The sequence below is a fragment of the Salvelinus sp. IW2-2015 genome, linkage group LG15, assembly GCF_002910315.2.
Source record: "Salvelinus sp. IW2-2015 linkage group LG15, ASM291031v2, whole genome shotgun sequence".
In the NCBI taxonomy this organism is placed as follows: Eukaryota; Metazoa; Chordata; class Actinopteri; order Salmoniformes; family Salmonidae; genus Salvelinus; species Salvelinus sp. IW2-2015.
In genome coordinates, this window is record NC_036855.1 from 36,386,631 (window position 1) to 36,403,213 (window position 16,583).

At 44.0% G+C, this 16,583-nt stretch overlaps 1 protein-coding gene across 2 annotated transcripts in view; it reads right to left on the reverse strand.

Annotated features, from left to right (window-relative positions):
• The window catches only part of rgs7bpa (regulator of G protein signaling 7 binding protein a), a 29,118-nt gene extending 12,837 nt beyond the window's left edge, over nucleotides 1-16,281 (reverse strand). For both annotated transcript variants that reach the window (XM_070447116.1, XM_024003409.2), the window contains exons 1-2: nucleotides 15,242-16,281; nucleotides 12,237-12,403 (exon numbers count right to left, since the gene is read on the reverse strand). In XM_070447116.1, coding sequence (XP_070303217.1) covers nucleotides 12,237-12,403; nucleotides 15,242-15,391 — 317 coding nt within the window. In that variant the 5' untranslated portion in view covers nucleotides 15,392-16,281. The remainder of the gene's footprint in view (nucleotides 1-12,236; nucleotides 12,404-15,241) is intronic.
• Between the last annotated feature and the right edge of the window lie 302 nt (nucleotides 16,282-16,583).

Genomic DNA, 16,583 nt, shown 5'->3' on the forward strand with positions numbered 1-16,583 from the left:
GCCATTTCACATCCGTTACACAAGCACACTCATTCATTTCGCCTAGCCGAACGTGGCTAGGTGCCAGCTGAACTAAAGCATGCTGACACCTTAAGGAGACTTCAAGACCGCATGCTGTTTCTGATAAAACAATTCTAAATCACCGAGAGGAAAAGCCAGGGTGCTCTATGACAGTGGTTCCCAAACTTTTTATAGTCAAATCAAATCAAATCAAATCAAATTTTATTAGTCACATACACATGGTTAGCAGATGTTAATGCGAGTGTAGCGAAATGCTTGTGCTTCTAGTTCCGACAATGCAGTAATAACCAACAAGTAATCTAACCTAACAATTCCACAACTACTACCTTATACACACACAAGTGTAAAGGGATAAAGAATATGTACATAAAGATATATGAATGAGTGGTGGTACAGACGATAGCAGTTTGCCGTAGATGGTATAGAGTACGTATTATACATATGAGATGAGTACTGTAGGGTATGTTAAACATAGTGGCATAGTTTAAAGTGGCTAGTGGTACATGTATTACATAAAGATGGCAAGATGCAGTAGATGATAAGAGTACAGTATATACATATGAGATGGGTAATGTAGGATAGTAAACATTATATGTGGCATTGTTTAAAGTGGCTAGTGGTACATTTTTACTAATTTCCATCAATTCCCATTTTTAAAGTGGCTGGAGTTGGAGTCAGTATGTTGGCAGCGGCCGCTAAATGTTAGTGGTGGCTGTTTAACAGTCTGATGGCCTTGAGATAGAAGCTGGTTTCAGTCTCTCGGTCCCTGCTTTGATGCACTGTACTGACCTCGCCTTCTGGATGATAGCGGGTGAACAGGCAGTGGCTTGTGTGGTTTTGTCCTTGATGATCTTTATGGCCTTCCTGTGACATCGGGTGGTGTAGGTGTCCTGGAGGGCAGGTAGTTTGCCCCGGTGATGCGTTCTGCAGACCTCACTACCTCTGGAGAGCCTTACGGGTGGGCGGAGCGTTGCCGTACCAGGCGGTGATACAGCCCGCAGGATGCTCTCGATTGTGCATCTGTAAGAAGTTTGTGAGTGCTTTTGGTGACAAGCCGAATTTCTTCAGCCTCCTGAGTTGAAGAGGCGCTGCTGCGCCTTCTTCACAACGCTGTCTGTGTGGGTGGACCAATTCAGTTTGTCCGTGATGTGTACACCGAGGAACTTAAAACTTTCCACCTTCTCCACTACTGACCCGTCGATGTGGATAGGGGGGTGGATAGGGAAGTCCCAATCATCTCCTTTGTTTTGTTGACGTTGAGTGTGAGGTTATTTTCCTGACACCACACTCCGAGGGCCCTCACCTCCTCCGTAGGCCGTCTCGTCGTTGTTGGTAATCAAGCCTACCACTTAGTGTCATCGCAAACTTGATGATTGAGTTGGAGGCGTGCATGGCCACGCGTCGTGGTGAACAGGGAGTAACGGAGAGGGCTCAGAACGCACCCTTGTGGGGCCCCAGTGTTGAGGATCAGCGGGGTGGAGATGTTGTATCCTACCCTCACCACCTGGGGGCGGCCCGTCAGGAAGTCCAGGACCCAGTTGCACAGGGGGTCGAGACCCAGGGTTCTCAGCTTGATGACGAGTTTGGAGGGTACTATGTGTTAAATGCTGAGCTGTAATCGATGAACAGCATTCTCACATGGGTATTCCTCTTGTCCAGATGGTTAGGCAGTGTGCAGTGTGTTGCGATTGCGTTGTCTGTGGACCTATTGGGTCGTAAGCAAATTGGAGTGGGTCTAGGGTGTCCGGTGGTGAGGTGATATGGTCCTTGACTAGTCTTCAAAGCACTTCATGATGACGGAAGTGAGTGCTACGGGCGGTAGTCGTTTAGCTCAGTACCTTAGCTTTCTTGGGAACAGGAACAATTGGTCCCTCTTGAAGCATGTGGAGCAGCAGACTGGGATAAGGATTATTAATATGTCCGTAACACACCAGCCAGCTGGTCTGCGCATGCTCTGAGGACGCGTGGGAATGCCGTCTGGGCCTGCAGCCTTGCGAGGGTTAACACGTTTAAATGTTTTACTCACCTCGGCTGCATTGAGGGCCCGCAGTTTTGGTAGGGGCCGTGTCAGTGGCACTGTATTGTCCTCAAAGCGGGCAAAAAAGTTGTTAGCCTGTCTGGGAGCAAGACATCCTGGTCCGCGACGGGGCTGTTTTCTTTTTGTAATCCGTGATTGACTGTAGACCTGCCACATACTCTTGTGTCTGAGCTGTTGAATTGCGACTCGATTTTGCTCTGTACTGGGACTTAGCCTGTTTGATTGCCTTGCGGATAGAATAGCTACATGTTTGTATTCGGTCATGCTTCGGTCACCTGCCCTGGTTAAGCAGTGGTTCGCGCTTTCAGTTCACCGCGAATGCTGTGAAAGTTTCACGTTTTCTGGTTTGGGAATGTTTTTCGTTCTGGGGGTACGACATCGTCAATGCATTCCTAATGAACTCGCTCACCGAATCAGCATATTCGTCAATATTGTTGTTGGACGCAATGCGGACATATTCCAATCGCGCTGATCGAAGCAGTCTTGAAGCGTGGATCAGATTGGTCGACAGCGTTGAACAGACCTGAGCGCGAGCTTGTTGTTTTAGTTTCTGTTTGTAGGCTGGAATCAACAAAATGGAGTCGTGGTCAGCTTTTCCGAAGGGGGCGGGGCCTTATATGTGTCACGGAATAGTTATACAATGATCTAGGGTTTTTCCAGCCCTGGTAGCACAATCATATGCTGTAGAATTTAGGAGTTTTGTTTTTAGATAGCCTTGTTAAATCCCAGCTACGATGAATGCAGCCTCAGGGTGTGTGTTCCAGTTACAAAGAGTCAGATAAAGTTCGTTCAGGGCCATCGATGTGTCTGCTTGGGGGGATATATACGGCTGTGATTATGATCGAAGATTCCTTGGTAGATAATCGTCGACTTTGATTGTGAGAGTTCTAGATCAGGTGAACGAATGACTTGAGTTCCTGTGTGTTGTTATGATGATCACACCACGTCTCGTTAATCATTAGGCATACCCCCCGCCCTTTTACCAAAAGATTTTGTTTTGTCGGCGCGATGCATGAAGAAACCAGCTGGCTGCACCGACTCCGTTAGCGTCTCTTGAGTTAGCCATGTTTCCGTGAAGCAGAGCACGTTGCAATCCCTGATGTCTCTCTGGAATGCTACCCGTGCTCGGATTTCATCAACCTTATTGTCAAGAGACTGGACATTGGCGAGTAGTATGCTAGGGAGTGGAGCGCGATGTGCCCGTCTCTGAAGCCTGACCAGGAGACCGCCTCGTTTGCCCCTTTTACGGCGTCGCACAGGGTCGCCGGCTGGGATCAGATCCATTGTATTGGGTGGAAGGCAAAACACTGGATCCGTTTCGGGAAAGACATATTCCTGGTAGGAACGATGRTGAGTTGACGTTAATCGTATATTCAGTAGTTCCTCCCGACTGTATGTAATGAAACCTAAGATTACCTGGGGTACCGATGTAAGAAATAACACATAAAAAAACAAAATACTGCATATTTTCCAAGGAACGCGAAGCGAGGCGGCCATCTCGGTTCGGCGCCGTACCCCTTCAAACATTCCGCCTCCAGCTACGTACCCCCCTGGCACCAGGGTCAGTGCTCTCTCAAATGTTGTTTTTGACATCATTTGTAAGCCTGCCACACACACACTATACGATACATTTATTTAACATACGAATGAGTGTGAGTTTTTGTCACAACCCGGCTCGTGGGAAGTCACAAAGAGCTCTTATAGGACCAGGGCACAAATAATAATATAATAATAATAATCAATCATTTTGCTCTTTATTTAGCCATCTTACATATAAAACCTTATTTGTTCATAAAAAATTGTGAATAACTCACCACAGGTTAATGAGAAGGGTGTGCTTGAAAGGATGCACGTAACTCTGCAATGTTGGGTTGTATTGAAGAGAGTCCCAGTCTTAAATCATTTCACACACACAGTCTGTGCCTGTATTTAGTTTTCATGCTAGTGAGGGCTGAGAATCCACTCTCACATAGGTACGTGGTTGCAAAGGGCATCAGTGTCTTAACAGCGCAATTTGCCAAGGCAAGAAACTCCAGAAATCTGTCCGTGGCTTCTGATTAAATTAAATTTTCACAGAACCGTTAGTTGCAATTCCGATGAGGCTCTCTTGTTCAGATATCGGTAAATGGACTGGAGGCAGGGCATGAAAGGGATAACGAATCCAGTTGTTTGTGTCGCCCGTTTTGGGGAAGTACCTGCGTAATTGCGCACCCAGCTCACTCAGGTGCTTCGCTATATCACATTTGACATTGTACGTAAGCTTGAGTTCACTTGCGCACCAAAAATCTAACAATGATGAAAAGACCTCTGTGTTGTCCTTGTTAAATGCAGACAGAAAAGAGCTCCAACTTCTTAATCATAGCCTCAATTTTGTTCCGCACATTGAATATAGTTGCGGAGAGTCCCTGTAATCCTAGATTCAGATCATTCAGGCGAGAAGAAACATCACCCAGATTGGCCAGTCGTGTGATTAACACGTCATCATGCAAGCGGTCAGACAAGTGAAAATTATGGTCAGTAAAGAAAACGTTAAGCTCGTCTCTCAATTAAAAAAATAAAGTATCAATACATTGCCCCTTGATAACCAGCGCACTTCTGTATGTTGTAATAGCGTTACATGGTCGCTGCCCATATCATTGCATAGTGCAGAAAATACACAAGGGCCTTGCTTTAACAAAGTTAACCATTTTCACTGTAGTGTCCAAAACGTCTTACAAGCTCTCAGGCATTCTCTTGGCGGCAAGAGCTTATCGGTGGATGCTGTGTTGTACCCAAGTGGCGTCGGGAGCAACTGCTTGCACAGGCATTACCACTCCCCTAGATCTCCCTGTCATGGCTTTTGCGCCATCAGTACAGATACCAACACATCCACCAAAGTCCATTTGATGTCACAAAGCTGTCCAGTACTTTAAAAATATCCTCTCATGTTGTCCTGGTTTCCAGTGGTTTGCAGAAGAGGATGTCTTCCTTAATTGACCCCCATAAACGTAACGGACATATACCATGTCTGTTGACTCATCCAGCTGTAACGCATAGAATTCACTGGCTTGTATGCGAAGCAGTAATTGTTTCAAAACCTCTCATGCTATGTCACTGATACGTCGTGAAACAGTGTTGTTTGATGAAGTCATTGTCTGTATAGTTTTTTGGGCCTTTCCCCCAGCATTGTCTCAGCCATATCTGCTGCAGGAGGAAGAATTAAGTCCTCCACAATAGGCCTGCCTGTCCTAGCCACTCGGTAGCTCACAATATAAAACGCTTCTAGCACCTTCTTATTAATGGTATCTGTTGCTTTTATACTTCTTACTACTCGAAAGTCGTCTTTATTCTCGCTCAAAAAACTCCTGTGGCAAAAAAATGTAATTGTCATGTTTTGTTTCGAAATGTCTGCGCAAGAGTGAACATTTCCCGCGAGGGAGTAAAGGTTAATGTGATTGAATGCACATTTTTTGACTAGGCTACCTGTATTTGACATTGTGTTGTTATTCCGCTGAACACTAGATGGTTTAATTGTATTTTTGGCAGTGAAACGAGGCTACTCAGGCAACAATAAAACCTCACCCAAATGTGTAGCCCCGTTGACAAATATGAATGTACTATTTGAAAATATATATTTTTTATCAATCACATTTTTATTTGGCGTACATCCGACAGCCTTGCGCGTACCCCTGAGAATACCTGCTCTAAGAGATTGGGCTCTTCTGCAATAGCTACTGAGGATACTACCTTGGGCCACTTTCCTGTATCAACACACCCCACCAACGAGAACCGGAGAACTACACCATCTGAAGCAAAGTGGAATCGTTAGAAGCAGGAGAGGAGGATCACTCCAATGCATTCTCCATCTCCCCTCTCGTCCAGATCTGCAGCTCTCAAACCGTTTTTCATCACTGAGCCCCCTGACTTCACCAGGGGCCTCCAACGAGGAACCTACTCCGCCCCCCAAGTCCTTCCCACTCAAATTCTGGTCCTGGGTTACTGAGCCATCCCCTGGAGCAATCCACAGACAACGTCCCACAGGCTCGTATATCCTGGCTATTTTCGCTGGACTCTTGGATGAAGTCGAAACTCTTCTCTCAAAAGAGTGTTGGATATTATTGTCAATTTCTACTTATTTTGGGAATGTCCTCAGTTCTTAAAAAGGGAGGGCTTTCACCCAAACAGGAGGAGCTAGGATGCTAAGTGCTAGTATCGAATAGGTACTACAAATTTGATGGGATATCATTCCTTGCCCGCAACAAGTAAACCTTATTGACTCTTGTTTTAATCCATGTACTTGTTCGAGGCACAGGCCTAATGGTTCAGTTCTATGAAATCTTGTATCTATTCCAATTAAAGCCAACACCATGGCCAACACCATTCACCTGCTGAATGTGGCATGTTCGTATTAGAAACTCCTGCTGATCTGAAATCCTGCAGTTGCGGCCTTGGACTGATTCATGTAAATGCAAGAAGTTTGATTTCAAAAATGGATTTGATTGTAACTCCGGATTCTCAAACCAACGTGGACATTCTGGTTATAGCTGCATCTTGGCTAAAGAAGTCTATGCCGGACTCTGATGTGTCTCTGACTGGTTATAATGTTTTTAGATCTGACAGAGATGGCTGAGGAGGTGGTGTCGCTATATAGATAAAGAGCCATTTAAATGTTTCTGTATCCATTACCATCCCTGTACCTAAGCAATTTGAATGTCTAGTCTTAAATGTGGGCATTGGTAATAATGCTCATCTGACGGTAGTGGGAATATATCACCCTCCCTCGGCCTCCTTATGTGCTCTTTGCAAATTGTCTAATTATGCTAAATCCAAATTATTAATAGTGGGTGATCTTAATCTGGATTGGTTGTTGCTAGTATTTGATAGGCTGAAAGATATTTGTACTGAGCTAAATCTAACTCAGTTGATAACTAAACCAACTCGCCTCAACTTTAAACACTCTGAAAAATCTACTCTCTTAGATATTATTCTAACAAATGCCCTTCATACGTTTACAGCCAATGGGATATTTGCCAATGAGTTCAGTGACCATTGTAACATTACCTGCATAAGAGATGTTAAACTTGTCATGCCTGCTCCCGCTTCCCCTCTCTGGCGCTCGAGGGCACCAGGCTGCCCTTCATTACACACAACTGTCACCATCATTACGCGCATCAGCGCTTATTGGACTCACATGTACTCCATTACTTTGTTGTTACGTTTTCCCCTGTCCAGACGCTATCCTTGTTTGTTTCTTGTCTACTATCCATTAAATGTTCACTCCATGTACTTGCTTCTCTTCTCCCAGTGTCTGACACCACTATTTGAAGCATCAGGGAGTTCTTGTTTATGGTTTTGGTGGTGATGTCGGGTCCGGGTGCTGCCGGGTGCTGCCGGGGGTGCCTCAGCTGGCTCATCACGCTTCCACGCCTTAGCTGGCTCGAGAGGTTTCCTTGCCTCGGTTGGCTCGGCTGGCTTCCATCCCACGTCATGCCTCAGCTGGCTCGTCGGGTTCCTACGCCTTTGCCGGCTCGTCAGGCTCCCACGCCTCTGCGGGATCGTCGGGCTTTCATGCCTCAGCCGGCTCGTCGGGCTCCCATGCCTCAGCCGACTCGTTGGGCTTCTATGCCTCAGCCTGCTAGTCTAGCGCCATGCCTCGGGTGGCGCCCCTAGAGGGGGGATGGGGGTACTGTCACACCTGCTCCCACTTCCCTTCTCTGGCACTCAAGGGTGCCAGGCTGCTACTGCTACCTGCTACTATCATTACACGCATCAGCGCTCATTGGACTCACCTGGACTCCTTTACTTTGTTGATTGCCCCTTTATATCTGTCTGCTTCTCAGTTTGTTCCCTGTGTCAGCATTGATGTCGTTATGTTTTCCCCTGTCCAGACGCTGTCCTTGTTTGTTTCTTGTCTAATATCCATTAAATGTTCACTCCCTGTACTTGCTTCTCGTCTCCCAGCATCGGTCCTTACAAAACTACCTAAAACTGGCTCACGCATTATTAAAAAGAGAAATTATAGGAATTTTAATGAGCAAAATGTTTTTGTCTGACCTGAAGTTGAGTGACTGTTGTGTTGTGTCAACTATCACTGACTCGGACAGGCCCTTAATTGTTCTATTTCCCTGTTTAACTCTGTTGCAGATAAATATGCGCCGTAAAAAAAACTAAGGATAAAAGACAAATCTGATCCTTGATTCATGCATGAATTGTCTGAGAAATTTCAGTAAAGAAATGTAGCTTGGGCTAAGGCTAGACTGAAGATTATATGTCTGATTGGCAGTCCTTCAGACATTTGAGAAATAGATGTCTATCTCTGGTTAGAAAAGTTGTGTATTGGAGAGTGGTGGTAATCCAGTCAACTTCTGGAAAGTGGTCAAATCTTTGAAACAAAACCCCACCCTCTCGTTCCCACCGCAGGTTTTGACATACTAGTCCCATACTAGACAAAATGTTTATGTGTAGTGTATAACCATTTTGATTCAGCTGGCCACCTGTTTGAAGGGATAGTCTATAAAAATGTATGTAATTCCAAAACAGGCAGTCCTTTTGTCACCTCAGAATAGACTGTAAAGAATGATGCTCTTACAGACTCACATCATTTATTTTCATTTCAACCATTTGATGTCTATGATGTATTAAGTGCCTTGCTAAAGATCGATGTAAAAAATCCACAGGGTTGATTCACCTGACCCCTTCTTACTACCGCTCTCTGCCCCACTCATTGTTGAATCTTTAACCTGTATTTTTTACTTAACAATCGCTACTGGTCTTATCCCTAAGATTTGGAAAGAGGCACATGTCCTCCCCCTACGTACAGTAAGGGCAAAAATCTTTCTGACTTAGATAACTACTGCCCAATCTCCAAGTTATCTTGACTAGACAAGGTATTAGAATCCCTGACCAACTCCCAGCTGAGAACTTATTTAACTTCTCACTCTATTTTAAATATCTACTAATCTGTTTTTAGATCTGGACATATCACTGTTTCAGCCACATTGCTTGTTTAAGATGATGTGTTAAATGACCTAGATCATAGAAAACATTGTGCTGCCTTATTTATAGACCTTTCCAAGGCATTCGACACCGTTGACCCTTCCCTACTCATTCAAAAACTGGATAAGGAGTCTTGCAAATGGTTTAAGAACTATTTGACAGATATGACACAATGGGTGCCTTCTGATGGTGTCAAGTCTAGATTCCTTGATATTATGAAAAGTGTTGATTTTGTTACCTGTTCTCGTTACTATTTACACAAATGACATTGGTCTATGTCTTAAATCCTGTAATATTCATCTGTATGCAGACGATATGGTTATGTATGTCATTACACCGAATGTTGACCAAGCTTTGTTAGAGCTGCAATCTGATTTTGGCGGTCCTATTCTGTGAGCTTGTGTGGCCTATCACATTGCGGCTGAGCCATTGCTGCTCCTAGACATTTCCACTTCACAATAACAGCACCGACAATTGACCGGGTGTCACGATCGTCTTGCGGTGAGAGAGAGGACCAAAACGCAGCGTGTGAAAAATACATTCTCTTTTATTAGAGACGAGTGAAACACGAAATGAACACTTATAACAAAACTAAACAAAACAACAAACGACCGTGAAGCTACAAACGTAAGTGCAATACAAAAGCTACAAACGTTCTACATAGACAATTACCCACAAAACCCAATGCCTATGGCTGCCTTAAATATGGCTCTCAATCAGAGACAATGAACCACAGCTGCCTCTAATTGAGAACCAATCTAGGCAGCCATAGACATACAAACACCTAGACAAGACACTGACCCATTTAACATACAAACCCCTAGACAATCCAAAAACACATACATTCCCCATGTCACACCCTGACCTAACTAAAATAATAAAGAAAACAAAGAATACTAAGGCCAGGGCGTGACACCGGGGCAGATCTAGCAGGGCAGAAATTTGACGTACTGACTTGTTGGAAAGGTGACATCTTATGATGAGGCCATGTTGAAAGTCACTGAGCTCTTCAGTAAGGCCATTCTACTGCCAATGTTTGTCTACGGAGATTGCATGGCTGTGTGCTCGATTGTATACACCTGTCAGCAACGGGTGTGGCTGAAATAGCAGAATCCACAAATTTGAAGGGGTGACCACATACTTTTGTATACAGTTGAAGTCGGAGGTTTACATACACCTTAGCCAAATACATTTAAACTCAGTTTTTCACAATTCCTGACATTTAATCCTAGTAAAAATTCCCTGTTTTAGGTCAGTTAGGATACCCCTTATTTTAAGAATGTGAAATGTTAGAATAATAGCAGAGAGAATGATTTATTTCAGCTTTTATTTCTTTCATCACATTCCCAGTGGGTCAGAAGTTTACATACACTCAACTAGTATTTGGTAGCATTGCTTAAATTGTTTAACTTGGGTCAAACGTTTCGGGTAGCCTTCCACAAGCTTCCCACAATAAGTTGGTAAATTTTGGCCATTCCTCCTGACAGAGCTGGTCTAATGAGTCAGGTTTGTCGGTCTCCTGGCTCGCACACGCTTTTTTCAGTTCTGCCACAAATTTTCTATAGGATTGAAGTCAGGGCTTTGTGATGGCCACTCCAATACCTTGACTTTGTTGTCCTTAAGCCATTTTGCCACATCTTTGGAAGTATGCTGGGGTCATTGTCCATTTGGAAGACCCATTTGCGACCAAGCTTTAACTTCCTGACTGATTTCTTGAGATGTTGCTTCAATATATCCACATTATTTTCCTCCCTCATGATGCCATCTATTTTGTGAAGTGAACCAGTCCCTCCTGCAGCAAAGCACCCCCACACAGGATGCTGCCACCCCGTGCTTCACGGTTGGGATGGTGTTCTTCGGCTTGCAAGCATCCCCTTTTTTCTCAAACATAACGATGGTCATTATAGCCAAACAGTTCAATATGTGTTTCATCAGACCAGAGGATATTGCTCCAAAAAGTATGATCTTTGTCCCCATGTGCAGTTGCAGACCGTAGTCTGGCTTTTTTATGGTGGTTTTGGAGCAGTGGCTTCTTCCTTGCTGAGCGGCCTCTCAGGTTATGTCGATATAGGACTCGTTTTACTGTGGATAAAGATATTTTTGTACCTGTTTCCTCCAGAATCTTCACAAGATCCTTTGCTGTTGTTCTGGGATTGATTTGCACTTTTGCACCAAAGTACATTCATCTCTAGGAGCAGAACGCCTCTCCTTCCTGAGCGGTATGACAGCTGCGTGGTCCCATGGTGTTTGTACTTGCATACTATCTTCTGTACAGATGAACGTGGTACCTTCAGGCGTTTGGAAATTGCTCCCAAGGATGAACCAGACTTGTGGAGGTCTACAATTTTTTTTCGTAGGTCTTGGCTGATTTCTTTTGATTTTCCCATGATGTCAAGCAAAGAGGCACTGAGTTTGAAGGTAGGCCTTGATATATACATCCACAGGTACACCTCCAATTGACTCAAATTATGTCAATTAGCCTATCAGAAGCTTCTAAAGCCATGACATCATTTTCTGGAATTTTCCAAGCTGTTTAAATGCACATTCAACTTAGTTTATGTCCACTTTTGACCCACTGGAATTGTGATACAGTGAATTATATGTGAAATAATCTGTCTGTAAACAATTGTTGAAAAAATTACTTGTGTCATGCACCAAGTAGATGTCCTAACCGACTTGCCAAAACTATAGTTTGTTAAAACTATAGAGTTTTAATGATTCCAACCTAAGTGTATGTACTATTCAGTGTATACTGTGTATAGTGTATACTGTGTATAGTGTACCTCACTTCCCTGCTGAAATATAAAAATCTGAGATACCAAATCCGTTGGGCAGGGTTGGTTAACTCTTGAGGTCCCGCTTGTCCCCACAAAGTTTGGTAAATCCTACCTTTTGTTTTAATGGACCATAGTTATGGTCCATACCTGTGGTAGATAGGGTAGTTTAAAACTATGTTGGTAAATAAAGTTAATAAAATAAAAAAAACATGCATATCCATAGTGTGTTCTACGCTGCAATTATAAAAATGTACAGATCAGTCAGAACAAAAATCAAAGCTCACACAGGCCACTCTAAACTGAAAGCAGAGTCTGAAACCGAGGCAACATTTCCAAGCTGAGGTTTTAAATGAAGGCTTTGGCCCATGTCTGTGAGAGAGAACAATAGTTGCCTTTCAACACCAGGGACAGCGACAGCTACTTACCCCGAAATGACTGACAGGCTCTGGTGTGCAGCTCTTGCCATCTCACAGCCTTTAGTTCGCGTCTTGTGCATCTCGGCCCGTATTGAGGGGCAGTCGACGGAGATCTCGCCAATGGAGATGACCAGTTCACGATACAGGGCCACAAGTGTGTTAAACTCCTGGACGATCTGGGGGATAAAATGAAATAAACATGACTTAATATTATTTGGACCTCGGATATTAGGTTCCTCTGTCACGAGCCACAGCAAGACCTTACAAAGTTCTTCCATGTAAAGTGCATTCGGAAAGTATTTAGACATCTTGACTTTTTCCCCAAAAAATTACGTTACAGACTTATTCTAAAATGGATTAAATGTTCCCCCCTGATCAATCAACACACAATACCCCATAATGACAAAGCAACAACTGTTTTTTAGATTTTTTGGGCCAATTTATAAAAAATAACAAACTGAAATATCACATTTACATAAGCATTCAGACCCTTTACTAAGTACTTTGTTGAAGCGCCTTTGGCAGCGATTACAGCCTCAGGTCTTCTTAGGTATGATGCTACAAGCTTGGCACACCTGTACTTGGGGAGTTTCTCCCATTTCTCCCATTCATCTCAGATCCTGTCAAGCTCTGTCAGGTTGGATGGGGAGCGTTGCTGCACAGCTATTTTCAGATCTCTCCATGGATGTTCGATCAGGTTCAAGTCCGGGCTCTGACTGGGCCACTCAAGGACACTCAAAGATTTGTCCCGAAGCCACTCCTGCGTTGTCTTGGCTGTGTGCTTAGGGTCGTTGTCCTGTTGGAAGGTTAACCTTCGCCCAGTCTGAGGTACTGAGCGCTCTGGAGCAGGTTTTCATCAAGGATCTCTCTGTACTTTGCTCCTTTCATCTTTCCTTCGATCCTGACTAGTCTCCCAGTCCCTGCCGCTGAAAAACCTCCCCACAGCATGATGCTGCCACCACCATACTTCAGCTTAGGGATGGTACCAGGTTTCCTCCAGATGTGACACTTGGCATTCAGGCCAAAGAGTTCAATCTTGGTTTCATGAGAACAGAGAATCTTGTTTCTCATGGTCTGAGAGTCCTCTATGTGCCTTTTGGCAAACTCCAAGCAGGCTGTCATGTGCCTTTTACTGAGGAGTGGCTTCCATCTGGCTACTCTACCATAAAGGCCTGTTTGGTGGAGTGCTGCAGAGATGGTTGTCCTTCTGGAAGGTTCTGCCATCTCCACAGAGGAATCTGGAGTTCTGTCAGAGTGACCATCGGGTTCTTGGTCTCCTCCCTGACCAAGGCCCTTCTCCCCCGATTGTTCAGTTTGGCCGTCCGGCTCTAGGAAGAGTCTTGGTGGTTCCAAACTTCTTCGATTTAAGAATGATGGAGGCCACTGTGTTCTTGGGGACCTCCAATGCTGCAAAGAAAATGTTGGTACCCTTCCCCAGATCTGTTCCTCCACACAATCCTGTCTCGGAGCTCTATGGACAATTTCTTCGACCTGGTTTTGCTCTGATATACACTGTCAACTTTGGGACCTTATATAGACAGTTGCCTTTCCAAATCATGTCCAATCAATTTAATTTACCACAGGTGGACTCCAATCAAGTTGTCGAAACATCTCAAAGATGATCAATGGAAACAGGATGAACCTGTGCTCAATTTGGAGTATCATAGCAAAGGGTCTGAATACTTATGTAAATAAGGTATTTCTGTTATTTATTTGTATTTTTTTTTAACACATTTCTAAAAAAAAAACAGTTTTCGCTTCATCATTATGGGGTAATGTGTGTAGATTGATGAGGGAATTATTTTTTTAAATCCATTTTAGAATAAGGCTGTAACATAACAAAATGTGGCAAAAGTTAAGGGGTCTAAATACTTTACAAATGCACTTTAGGTTAGATTATGCAGGCTACTGTAGACATATGTGGCTTTCTCATGGGGAATTGTAAACATTTCAGCAGCAGACAAAGTTGCAATAGGCCTACTTGCGACAGCAGTTGCCAGAACAACATATTGACTTGTAGGTTAGATCAGAGCAATAGTCATCCTATATCTACAGGTGGGCTGTCAATTTAACAGCTTTAGGTTTTTACAGTGGGGAGACAATGAAGACGTCCGCACTGCAGGTTCAATAACTACCTTAGCTATTCAGCACCATCCTATGGACAGCAACTCCACGCCTTTCAGTCCATTGTTCCTCTCTAAACCAGAGCATATCTTGAATAAATTGACAGCCATTTCCAAAAAAGCACTGATCCCTGGACAGGGGTATTATTCTAACCTCCACACTACAAAATATAGGCTAATCAATATTGATGCCTAACAACATTAGGTATATAGGATATGAAATGACAAAGTGAATGTACCTATGTAAAATTAATGAATTATTAATTGACGACAACACATTATGCTAAGTCCGGCTATGTGCATCGAACGAAGTAGAGCGTTGAATCCTTTGGACGGGACAACGCTTTTCATTTCTACCAGCGCTCGAGACTCAGGAGCATTCTGCTGTGCTCCGGGTACTGAGACTCAATGACGTTCACTGATGCACAGTATGAGCGGGGAGAGAATACATATGGACGGTTCTGCCAGCACCTGTCAAATCAGTGGCCATCTGCGTCCATCAAACAGAGCCCGTTAGACAACTCTGAAATGTAGGCGATATTGGAGATCACCCCAAAACATTCAACACTTGATGCTCCAAAATGCAAATCCCACCATCGCAATCAATGACAAAAAACGGGTAAAAAAAAAACCCTGAGCAGGTCAATTTGTCTTCTCTGCAACAACAGCAACGCAAATGGATTTCATTTTCACCAGACAATAGGCCTACATACAATGGAGGGGGTGGGTGCATTTGCAGTTTGTTGCAGTTTAAACAGCCAATATCAGTGCAAACGGATGAAATGACTTTCAAGAAAGAAATAAAGAAAGGGTGGATGAACACGCGACTTTAGCTGCAACATGCAGAGGAAATAAGCATTGTGAGTTAAATGTCGCAAGCTCGATACCTACCATTCTACAGTCTGTCACGGCGCGCTGGGCTTTGCGTGTGCTCTCCGTGCTCTCCCTCCTCTCCGGGTCTCGGTAGGAAGCCTTGCCGATCTGGAAGATGTTCCCGGTGGATCTGGGGCGGTTCTTGCGCCCATTCGGTGCAGAACTCATGCATACACATCCAGTAGTAAAACAGCTCTAATACAGAACGTTATACCCCACCACCTATATTCGCCGATATCCTGTTCTCTCTTTCGTTTTTGGGCTAGGCTATTTTGGTGACGAGACAGTTTATCTGTGGTTTATTATTGCTCTCGCTCTCTCTCTCTCTCTCTCTCTCTCTCTCTCTCTCTCTCTCTCTCTCTCTCTCTCTCTCTATCTCTCTATCTCTCTCTACCTCTCTCTACCTCTCTCTACTGTTTAAGAAAAAGCAGATATTTTTTCTCTCTACCTCTCTCTAAGAAAAAGTCTAAGAAAGTCTAAGAAAAAGCAGAGATGTTTGCAGGCATTCCTCCGAGCGCAGAAGTACCGGATGAGCGCTCGCGACTCCTCTCCGCATTGCCTCGACTGCAAAGGGGGCGCAAGTCACCTTCACTACAGCTGATAGTATACGGTAACGGAAGCCTATGTACACACCCGACCCGGGATCCAGCTAGCTGAAGTGTCCTTCCTAGCGCACCGCCGCCGTGTTGGTCGGTGGAAAGCAATCGCATTCACTGGCATTCACCAAATGCAACCATTTCTTATAATTGCGCGTTTCAATTAAACACTAATAAGACGGATTGCGTGGGGTCTTCAGCAATGTATGCACACCCTCTCTTTTGGAAACGCAAAAACGTCGCCAAACGTCTAAATAATAAAGCAATGTCACTTAATGCAATTCTAACACCTGCTTCATCACTAACCCACTGGAAACCGACAGGAAATCTATTCCTAGTTGCCAATATGCCGATTTTGTTCCCAAGGTCTTTTTCTTCGAGTTTCTCCAGAGTGTATCTAACCTTGCCTTGGTGAGACAAGAGACGAGCGGAGCAGTTGCTACAGGCCTGACGTGGCTGGCAACACTGCACACCCATAGGGCAGCAATACTAACTAATAGGACCCAGCAAACCAGACTCACTGATATAGGCTAGCCTATAGGCTCGGGCGAAATGTGTATTCTCGTTAAATAGCCTAGTCTAGGCCGAACATGGACATTGGTTATAATATGAAACAACTGTAGGCCAATTTAAAAAAAGTTATTAAATGTTATTAGGCTAAGTCTGGTTCATCCCAGTTTATAAACTTAACCAAAATTCAAAGACATTTACGTTTTGTAAGTTTAATTAATAACGTTAGTTTGTGACATGGTCAAATATCAGTT